Raw genomic sequence first — 11,958 nt, 5'->3', positions numbered from 1 at the left:
TGGAAAGAAAATTTGCTGCTGACCAGAAAGTTGAATATGCGAGTCATTACGTTTGTTTCTAAACCTTCAATTAAAATTAATTCACAGCAACGGCAACAACAAAACCATTAAACTTCACAGTTATTTTGATAATATGCAGTTCTTAAAGTTATCATTACCCAATAAGCAAGAACTATCAGATAATTTCTCCCATACTGCCAAAATCCTAGCCAACTGCTCCGCTTGCAGAGACTACTACTGTTTTCCTATCTCAGGTCTCTTCAGTAAAAGACAACGTCTCTTTTCTTCACAAACCTAACCTACTGTCACCAGTTACCAAACTACCGCGGGTTCCTACCGCAGGGATTGACTCGGCTCTTTAGCGATTGCAGCAAGAGCATGCATCAGAGGAAAAGCGTGCAAAGGCGCCTTCTGATCTGGGATCCAATACCTGGCAATTGCTTCAGCGCGCTTTTCCACTGGTACCTCTGTAGTTGGTTCAGTTTGGGTGGACCCAATAATTGATTCCATGCTTGAAGAGCAGCTTGGGTAGTTGGGCTCGCCCATTGGCTCTCAACGTTTTCGTTGTGTAGAAGTTTTATGACAAAGCCAAAGGTTGAACGTGACTAGGTTTTGAATTGTTTTCCGCTCGACAAAAAAAGACCGGATTAGAATTGGTTAGCCTGATATTTTGTAGGCCAAATAGTAACCATTCAGTCGGTACGTTCTAGGTTGCACCGCTGTTTTCTATGTTCCGAACTAAAACTTGTTTAACCGAGTCAGGACCATTTCTAACCTATTTTCTATGGTTTCCCCCTTCTTTTTAGCGCAAAATTTTGTAAGAATTTAGCCGGTTCGGATCTGTCTACAAGGAAATCGTCTATGCTAATGCCGAAAAAACCAATCAGGGGGAGAAACAAAATGGATGAGTGGTGGACAAAATATCATTTTTAATTGTTTTAAAAAGGGTAAGATTATAATTTTACAATGAAATTTTTTTCCCCTTTCCTTTTTTGTTTCTTTCTAGAACATTCTACGCAATTTTACAATGAATGATGTTGTTTGTCTTTTTCTATTCCTTTTCTTTTCTAGAACATTCTACGCCATTCAAATATCATGAAAAACGACGGGGCGTACATAATTGAATATCTTGTTAATGTTTTATGTTATAAAAGATACAAAGAGAATAAATATCTATAAAGAAAAGGGCAAGGTTCTAAGCTTATATCTATGCTACAATTTATTTACACTAATACACACAAATAATGAGGATAAGACAATCAGAGAGGATTTCAAGTTCAAAAAATAAAGGTAATATCTCCTCTTACCATTAAATATACATTCTAAATAATATGATAATTACTTCATATTCTTTCTAAATAGAAAATGTGAAAAAATAATATTCATATCACGTGCATTTGCACATGTCGGTTCCTGTTATAACAATAATTACACCAAGCGTTAATCCTCCTCTTGGAGTCGACACATGTCTCATATTAGCACTAATTATTAGATCAGCCAGGGAGACTTAGGTCGCATGGGCGCGCTCGGCCCTTCCCTAGCCAAGACGAGTTCTCACTCAACCTTATCGATCATTCGAGTCAACCACCATCATTAACTCATAGCCAGGTCGACAACTTGCAAGGCCGGCAAAAAAGGCGGTACTTGTCGTCTAACTCACGAAGCCGAGTCAATAGGCAGTTTGTCCGCGAACTCTACGTCAACAGCTGTCCATCATCACCATGACTAGTGCCACTAATCTCCATAACTCATCACCCCCATACCTCCTCAATTACCATCACATTATATCAATGGTGACTCATCACCACTCATCACTCATGCAGTCGACATCTGTAAAGCTATCTGCCGATTTAGCTGTCTACCTGGACTCTGCCAAAAGTATGCTTCTACCCCTCTCAACTGGGTATGTATATGGGCTCATCGCCCACTGATCAGAGATCTTGGGAGGCCCCCTCCTCGAGGCCATATATATGCCACTTCTAGTTAATTAATCTTATCACCTGCATATCTAGAATTTATACAGTTTATTGATTCCCCATCAAGCTCTATACTGACTTGAACGTTGAAGGAATCACCGAAGAACCCAACTCCGGTCCTCTGACGTGCCTATTTTGTAGTTCTCTTATTTTTAAACAAGGGATCAGTTGCTAGAGGGGATGAGGGATCCCACTTCGTTCATATTCACCCTAAACACTATCACTGATTCGAGATTATCTACTAATTAACCTCGCTGCTAACTCCCTGTACATCAACAATTTCTAGTGAGTACTATTAAAGATTGAGTAAATAACAAGTATTACCCAAACAAATAGTTTGTTGATTCTATCTCCACCCCGTACGTGCCTTACAACCCAGGGCATGATGGAAGCCCGACCAGCACGCGTAGGAGGGCCCATTCTCCATGTTTGCTGGGCCTGGTGGGCCTTGACATCTCTTCGCCGTGTGTGCAATTAGGTCCCACTAACCACTGCCCCCCGCTCCGAATATTTTGATAAACTTCGTTGTAGGTCGTTTGTGAATCTAATGTCATACCAATGCAATGAATAACATAGATTTGTTCGTCAATTGCCACTAACAGATATATATAAATAAAACGTGAGAAAAATGAGTATTTCTTGGTGTTAAGCTCAATTTGGTTGTTTGGTATAGTGACGTAGGTATTTCTCACATGCATATTTAAAAATACCCATTTAAAAAAATAAATCCCACTTAATTACAACTTATTAAATAAGAGGATGAGAAACAGTCACATTACTACCAAATACCAAATTTAATGTTTAGTACTAAACATATCTATACCCCTCATAAAACAAGTATCAGAGAATTACACTATCTAATCCATTTAAACTTGAGAATTGATGTGTATTACTGAAAAAATACACAATATAACAATATTTTCTCAATATCTGCTGGCATCGTGGCATATGCAAACGCACGTTTTAGAAGAAAAAAAAATATTTTTTAACTTCGTGTACAGGAAAAAGAATGTATATGATTATGATATAGATATTGAAAAGTTAATACTTTTGCCATTTTATCCCTTCTCCTTAATTTTTCCGGTTATCATCAGCGGCTTCGACATCAAGAGAAAAAATGCCGCGTGTCTCGTTTTATTTTTCACTATTTTTGGCACGTTTTGTTAATCTTGTTAGGTCCATACAAACAATAACTTGATGTATTAACTTAAAATTTTAAGTAGTCGATAATTTTCCTACGGAAGAAATTCTGCTGCGGGGTGACACCGGAGGCTATCGTACGCCGTGCAAGGCGGCACGTGACACATACTGTACCACACTGTTAAGTGGGACCCATCTCAAGCTTTGACGGCAACGCGACGTTACGATTCCTCGCTCTCGAGAACCTCACAGGTGGACGGCACGGGCCGTTAGATTACGGACGGCAGAGATTCACGGTGGCAGATCCGTAAAAAAACAAGCGATAAAAAAGTAAAAGGCAACAGTAAACAGTGAAAACTGGCCCGAAAGTTCTGACGCCTTAAGCCCCTTGCTTCTTTGCGTGCTCTGCACGCTAAAACTGCCCTCTGTTGGTCTCGTGCGTACGGTTCCAAGGCTGGACATTATTTTTTTTCTAGTAGGCCCCTCCAAGAATGTTTTTTTAGCATGTTATGTCTAGTTGCTGTATCTGGGCCTAGAAATGACATAAATTATTTTTCTCCGAATATGGATGGGGAAAAGAAAATATAGTCCCATATATAGATCGCCACCTAGGCAAAATTATACAATAGAAAAAGATCGTGATGGAGTTCTACACTGTCAGGTTTAATATCAATACGATGTTACGGTTGGAAGAAGGTGTAGGTGTATATTTAAAACGAATATAGTATGGATGTAATTTACATCGCATAAATACCATCAAACTGTTGCGTGAATACAATTATCAACTTTATAATCATTAAATAATTGTTGTTATCTATGCAAATGCTAAAAAATACCTATAAAGATATGCAAAAGTCTCGTCCTATGGCCATAATAGAAGTCATGTAAATATTTACTTATAACATGATTAGTTTTGTGAAGAATAGTTTTTGGAAGCAGGTTGATAACTTTATAAGAATGGTAAATTGCTTCCGGCCCGATTTTCTTAGAAGTTTTCTACCACTTCTCAAGACTTTTTCAACGCTCCTAAAACCTTCAAAAGTAAACACATAATTCTCTGAGCCCCCAAAACACAAAACCCAAGAGTTTTAAACATGTCAAGACCATGATACCCTTTCTCTCACTCTCACTCTCTCAGAAGCCCCCGTCTCCTTCAACCTCGCCCAACACCAGCTCAACAAGCAGCACGAGCTCGAACAATGGAGCTCAGCCATCAGCATCCCTCCCTTCTCTAACTCCCAAATCAAACCCTAACGGTTATGCTGAGTCATGTCACTCCTTTAAACCCTGGTTCTTTCAATAGATCGCCAGTGAGTTTGAATTTGGAGATCTCGGTCTCGCCGGTGAGAAAGGGTATTATTTGCACCTGTCATCGAGGAAGGCGGCGCCGAGAGACACTGAACCGCCTAAGCTTCTGCCTCTGTTTCCGTTGACTTCACCGAAGATGGAGTCCGGCGAAGTCTGCAGGCGGTCAATCGAGTGTATGAGGTGTGATTGGTACTGCAGTTAATTATTGAGAAATTAAATGAGATTTTCGATTAGATCTTGTGATCGGCCAAGTCTTTTACATACAATTATCATCTATATGATAAAGCTGCTTAATGTTGTTTCTTTCTGATTAATTTTTGGTAATTTAGCTTAATTAGCATTTTAATACCATGAAATTTTACTCTCTTTAAAATTTTGATGGCATGAAGTTTATTTTGACAATTTAATGTTTGGATTGTAAAAAGGTTAACCTATAATTTATGGTCAACTTTCGGCATTTTTTGCTCAGAATTGAGCTTCACGATTTTAAAGTTGGTTGTGAAGGATATGCATTAGTTGTGAATGTGTTACGGTTTGGTTGTGAATGTCTTATGGGTTGGTTGTGGAGGTTATGTGTTAGTTTTGGAGGTTACGCGTTGGTTGTGTTGGTTGTGAATGTTACGGGTTGGTTGTTAAGGTTACGGGTTTATTGTAAAATTTACATGTTTATTGTTAAGATTACGCGTTGGTTGTGAATGTTGGGGGTTGGTTGTGTAGGTTACAAGTTGGTTGTTAAGGTTACGGGTTGATTGTTAAGGTTACAGGTTAATTGTGAAGGTTAACATCACAACCAATGCGTAACATTCACAACCAACACGTAACCTTCACAACCAACACGTAACCTTAACAATAAACTCGTAACCTCCACAACCAACTCATAACTTTCACAACAAACGCGTAACTTTAACAATAAGTATTTGGTATTCATGGTCCATTACAATAAACACTTTGTTATTGTGGTTGAGGGTGATATGATTCTTGATTACCCTTCTTTCTACACAGCTCCCCAACTCCATTTGACTGACGTTAGTCTCTCAAAATCTCATATTTTGAAACTAGTCCCCCAAATCTTCATATTTTAAAATTAGTATGCTATGAAACTAGGGAGGAGTATCAAGGTTGGTTGTGAATGTTTTACGGGTTGATTGTGGAGGTTACGCATTGGTGGTGAAGGTTACAGGTTGGTTGTGAAGGTTACGCGTTGTCAAGGTTAACTTCACAACCAACCCGTAACCTTCACAAGTGAATGGATTCCATGGTAAACATCTCTATCATAGAATCAAGTTGAATTTTGGACACTGCCATTTGTTTTCTTAGCTAATGCCCATGTTTCATCTGTGGAGTTTAATTATACGACTCATAAGTTCCCTCCCATGATAAGTTGCAATGTCTTTTTGTTCGTCTTTTACTCTTAAAGTAAATACCTCGATCCTTTTCCATTCAGTAGAAAATTTGTCAGTTTGATGATATTTGTTGAAGAACTTTGCCATTCAGCAGAAAATTTTTTAGCTTGTATTTCTTAAAACTAACAGCCTATTAATTGTAGTGGATGTTGAAGCATGAAGTAGTAAGCTCTTTTTTTGTCAGTCAAGAACCAAAGTTAAAACTTCAAAGCCCATAATGTCAACATAAACACAAATAGTTCACAATCACACGCATACTCGCGCCTCACTTTATATTTAAAAAATGCGAATAACACATAAGAGCCAGCTAAATTGTCTCATATAACAAGGGGCTTCGATACATGCTTAAATAATCAACCCGTAACCTTAAAAACCAATCTGTAACCATAAAAACTAACCCGTAACCTTCACAGTCAACCCATAACTTTAACAAACCAACATGTAACCTTCACAACCAATCTGTAACCTTAACAACCAACACGTAACACCTTCACAGCTAAAGCGTATCATTCACAACTAACGCGTATCCTTCACAACCAATCTGTAACCCCAAGACATTCTCTTTTCTCCCTTCTTCTTCTTCTTTACAAATTTCACGAAAGAAATGGAGGCTACGGTGGTGGGGGTTGGTGATGCTGTTGTTACGGGATTTGTTGGGGCGGCAACGACGTCGGCAACCGTACCAGTGGAGTTTGTTGCTGTTGCTGTTGGTGGTGGTGGCGAATTTGCGACGACAGTGGCTATAGTTATGGAGTAGTTTGGAACAAGAAGGTTGGGATTGGGGGCGTGGCCGGAGGTAGCTGTATGGTTTGCCGGGTGACTTTCTGGAGGAAGGAGATGATGGCGACGTGGAAGCGCCGTGCGCGCTCGTTGGCAGCTGAGCTCGTGCTCTCCGGGCGAGAGCCTAGACATCTCATGTCGCACTGTCACCCTCCTCCTCGAAGCCATCCGATCTTGTCTCTTCTCGATCGCCTCCTGAAAACATCGCTGCATCACCTCTTGCCTCTCCATCACTTGCCTCATCAGTCCCTCGAAGAACGCCATCATCTTCCCCATCCCGCCCCCGCTACTCCTGCCGTTGTCCCCTCTCTTCCGCTTTCTCCTGCCACTCAGCACCTCCTCTGTCGCCTCATCGTCGTCGTCCGACTCGGACCCCAACGGACGACGACAATGAATTCGTTGAGAAGTTGCATTGCGTTGATGTCGTACTCGAACGGGGGTCCCTGAGGAAGGGGAGTTTGAGAAAGATAAATGATATTATAATCTTCACATATTTTAATCACTTAGGTTTTGTGTTTTGGGGGCTCAGAGAATTATCGCTTTACTTTTGGGGGTTTTGGGAGCATTGAGAAAGTTTTGGAAGGAGGTGAAACACTTGTAATGAAATTAGGGGCTAGAAGCAATTTCCCCTTCTATTTGGTTGATTTCCTAAAAACCAAGAAATGGAAATAAAAAGGTGGAAATATCAAAAAGTACAATTTTATCCATTTCCATACCTAAAATTCACCCACAACATCTAATAAAATATTATTTTTATCCAACAACTCATCCACAATATCTAATAAAATATTATTTTTATCCAACTACTCATTCATCACATCTAATAAAATATTATTTTTATCCAACAACTTATCTATCACATCTAATAAAATATTATTTTCATCCCCCGGACCTACCCCCAACCTAGAGTAGCTAGGCGCGGAAGTAAAATCAATAGCACGTATTTACATATGATGAATAATATTTTCAGTTATAATAGATTATTTGTATATGATAGACTGTTGATTTTCAGTGCCAATGGCGAATTCTATACCCATTATTTGTTTTTTCAATGAGAGTCTCGGCGTCGGAGTGAATAATATGTCTATGTATGATGGAGGTTCTAGGAAAATGATCATGTTATCTAATTCATGTAATTATGATGGAATGATGAAGAAAATACACAGAATTACTAAAATTAAGAAAGAAGAATATGCAATTAAGGTGTTCTTCAACTGTCTGATAAATGAGAGTAGAACTATTACCATGGAGATTACCGATGATGAGGAATTGAATGACATGAAACATTTAGTCGAGAAACCAGTAATCCTAAACTTTTAAGCAGAGCCTTTCAGGGCTCAACATCAAGTGTTCGGGACTAGTAGTCCCGAACATTTGATGTTGAGCCGCAAGGGGCTCTGCTTAAAAGTCGGGACTAGTCCCGACTTTTAAGCAGAGTTGAATCGAGCTCAACACCAAGTGTACGGGACTAGTAGCCCCGTACACTTCGAAAAAACTTTCTCTAGTGCAAAACCGATTCTTTTCAGGGGAAAATGGTCTGTTTTGCTCATTAAAAATTCAAATGGTCGATTTTGTTTAATAAATTTGAAAAATGAGCTTTTTTTTTTATTTGTCCATGTTTAAATAACTTTGCATTGCATTTATTTTTTATATCATATATATAGTTTTAAAATAGTACGTCACAGATGTCCATCAAAGGGAGACGAATCGGATTCATTGAATTTTGGAGATAAAAATCAGAGATCTCGAATCCGCAAGTAGTCTGCTCTAGACCCTAGAGCAGGTTCGATGTACGCGAACCTCTTGAAACTATAAATGCTTCTCTTCCGTCACAAATCCTTCTACAATTCCCCTCTCAGCAATTTCACAGATATATATGCAACTAGATACGGGGTGATGAGAGAATGACTAAGGATTCTATCTTTAGAAAGTTCCGGCCTCTACATTCATATATAATTAGAGGGTTAGTTTAGAATTTATATCCATTCTATTTATGATGTAGATTAACCCATTTTTATTGTTGGAATTGAGGATTTCATGCGATCTATACCATTTACGTGTGGTTGGAGAGTTAATTTAGAAATTGTATGCAGTGAATATTGCACAAAAATACAATACGTATTGTTGATGTATGAAATCACACAGTCAAATAAAAGGAGTTGATTAAATTGACGGAAGTCCTCTAACTCTCTGAATGTCTGTTCTTGAGCAAATTGTTCTTCCCTGCACAAGTAACAAATCGTAAGAGGGCGGAGTGTGACTCCTCAGTTGTTTCTCCGACGATCAAGTTAGTGGGTTGTTTGTGTGAAAAAGTAAAAGAAACTGCATTAATTCTTAAGTTCAAAGAGTAATGAGAAAAAACGTACCCTATAATTAAAATAGTATCATCTTTTAAAATAGGGGCATGAGGGTAGAAGGGTAATTTCGACCGAGCATGAGCTGACGGCCACATCAGTCTCAACTTTATAAGTGTCGGCCGACAAGCGGAGAAAATATCACTTTGGCGTTTAATACGGAGTGATAGGGAGTGTGCGGTGTCGACGTGGTGCGATGTAGCATAAATACTATTAGGGCCCACATGAATGATGGCACTCATAATACATTTAATGGAATTTATTACAATGTGATTGGTCATCAGTGCACAGGAGGGGCTTGAGGCTCGATGCGTTTCGTCACCTTTCTGTTTGGTCTCATGTTATGAGCCTACATCGTCTAATATTATTTTGATGATTACAAACAATTCCTAATATTATTTGTTTAGTATTTATGTTTTCTTATTAGGTATTCTAGACAAATAATATATTGGAGGATGGATGGACTAGAGCTTTCACGATCATATCCATTGGAGGATAGAAGAAAATAGTGGAAAGAAGCCTATGCACACTAGTCAAAATCTAAGTTCATGCTTCTTCCATGTTTACCAAGACGAGCATATTGAAGATCTATCAAGCTTTGGTATATTAGTTGTTTTGTAGTGTATATTGTGTGAATATATTTCAAGCTTAATATATATACACACCCACACACAATTTTGATTTTATTACAAAATGAGTTTATTTGAGAAAACAATGCGATATTGGTTTATTAATCTTGTTTACATTACATTCATGTTTTATAACGTTTATAAAAACAATTCATAAAGTTTCCACATGTTCTTACATGTCAAAATTCATTTTCAAGATTCATCAAAAACATGTACTATGTATATTTTTGATAAACGTTGAGTTTTTATAAATATGATGATCTTTTTTGTAAAATTCCTTTTCAAATATGTTTGTCAAAATGTTTATAAACTGTTTACAAAGTTTCATATTTTTTGAATTTATTTACTATTTTTAACAGAGCCTTGAAACTCAATTTCAAAATCGATTCAGGCTGATAACCTGTTATCAGTCAACTGATGTGTCGACTGATAAAAATACCTGCAATCATCAAAAGTCTCTGTTTTATTTTGGTCGACTGATGATCCATCAGTCGACTGATAAATATCGTCAGTCGACTGATGAGCTGGAAAATGCCTCTAACGGTCGGCTCATCAGTCGACTGATGAAACCCGTTAGTCGACTGATAAGCCTTCAAACGACTAGTTTTGTGCAATTTTTAGATTTTTAGTTTTTGACCTGTTTTGTCTTTTTCTCTGGGTTTTGACTGATGTCTTGAGTTCCTATAAATACCCCAGTGCATTCAACTCTTATGGCAATCAAGAAAATTGTTTTAATCAAGTTTTGAAAGAGTTTAGTTTGTGTTAAGCATTGTTTTAAGTTTGTTTCAAAAGAGGAGTTTTTCACAAGGAGGAAGCTTTTGATTTCAATTGAGGAGTTCATCCTCATCATCTATCTACAGCTCATTGTGTTTATAGAAAAGGTTTCTAAGTCTTTTATCTAGCTTATTTATCTTTTGATATTCATATTCATATCTTAGCTAGTGTTATTTGAGTTATAATTTTATTGTTCTCATTTATCCCACTCACACCTCAATTGAGCTTTTAATATTATTCATACAATATATTGTTGGGTTGTGGTGAGTGACTTAGTGAGAGTGAGCTTCATAGTGTTCTCATTCATTATTAGAGAACAAATCTTGTATTTGAGCCTTATTGTGAGAGTTCACTTTGTAATACACATTTACACCAAGAGGAGTGTGTGGTGAGGACGTAGTCGATACCAAGAGGAGTGACGTCTGTAGTAAAGCCTAGAGAGAGGTAGTAAAGCCGATCACTTGAGGGAGGCGATATGTGAGGACAAACACTTGAGGCTGTAGTTTGTGTATGTACATTGTGAGAGATTTTGTAGAGTTTTTGGTGAGCTAAAAAACCGAGTGTGTATAAAAGTTTCGGCTTTCAAACCGGGTGTGTCGATAGTGGAGTTCTCCCTAGAAGTGGGAAGCGGAGACGTAGGACGGAAGGTCCGAACTCCGTGATCATATTATTGTGTTTGGATTGCTCTTTATGTCCACTATTTGTTTATATTGTTTCTTATTTATTTTTTTCCTTTGCACATATATCCTTGCATATATCTTATTGAATATCATCATTGTTAGGATATATTTATTAATAACTTTTAATTTGGCATTAATATCTAATAAGATTAGCAATAATTATATTCACCCCCTCTCTAGGGTACTTTCATTTTCTACTCGTCTAGTGGTCGAGAAGTACTGTCTTTTGAGTCGCCCTAGCAAGATATCGACCAATTAGTCGTCTGAGTGGAGTGGTTAATCAGTTAACTCATCCATTGAACGACATGTAACTCTTTTCGAGTCGTCGACATGTAACGCTTTTCGGTTCGTCGACATGTGTCGTCTTTCGGGTCGTTGACATGTGATGCCTTTCAAGTCGTCCTCGCAAGATGTCGGCATGTCAAGTCGATCGAATTGGGTCTCTGATTATCTTGAGGTGCTGATTTGATTATGCATAATGTAGGATACTTGTCTGCTATTGATTTAAAGATTATTTTTCATCACTAAAACAGGTATAATGTTGTGCTGACGGCGGCGCCGAGGAACCAAAACAAACGCCGATCCAAGAAGGCCAAAAACAACCAAATATCAATGCACAAACCCAAACACCAATTTTAACGTGGTTCGGCAATTGCCTACGTCCACGGGGCAAGAAGGGGGAGGGTTTCCACTAATAGAGAAGGAGAGTACAAATTGAGATTAGAAATCGCTCAAACGAACCAACTAATCTCACCAACAAATCTCTCAACCTCTCAACCAATAACCCTAACAAATAGCTCAGAAAGATCTCTCTTTTGTGCTCCAAAATCCCCCAAAACGCTCCTCCAAAACCCTCAAATCGTATTGGTATTTATACCAAAACAGAAACCCAAACAGACTGCAAATAGGAACTC

At 38.2% G+C, this 11,958-nt stretch overlaps 1 protein-coding gene across 1 annotated transcript; it reads right to left on the bottom strand.

The window, feature by feature from the left end:
* LOC109842436 (trihelix transcription factor GTL1-like) lies at positions 6,344-6,883 on the bottom strand. The gene has a single exon (XM_020411315.1). It carries the CDS (start codon positions 6,881-6,883, stop codon positions 6,344-6,346), a length of 540 nt encoding a protein of 179 aa, XP_020266904.1.

Source organism: Asparagus officinalis, chromosome 5 (genome assembly GCF_001876935.1).
Source record: "Asparagus officinalis chromosome 5, Aspof.V1, whole genome shotgun sequence".
NCBI lineage: Eukaryota > Viridiplantae > Streptophyta > Magnoliopsida > Asparagales > Asparagaceae > Asparagus > Asparagus officinalis.
This window is presented reverse-complemented; position numbering and strand designations above follow the sequence as displayed.

Coding starts and splice junctions, on each gene's coding strand:
- LOC109842436 (XM_020411315.1), bottom strand. CDS start 6,883: ATGGGGAAGATGATGGCGTTCTTCGAGGGACTGATGAGGCAAGTGATG.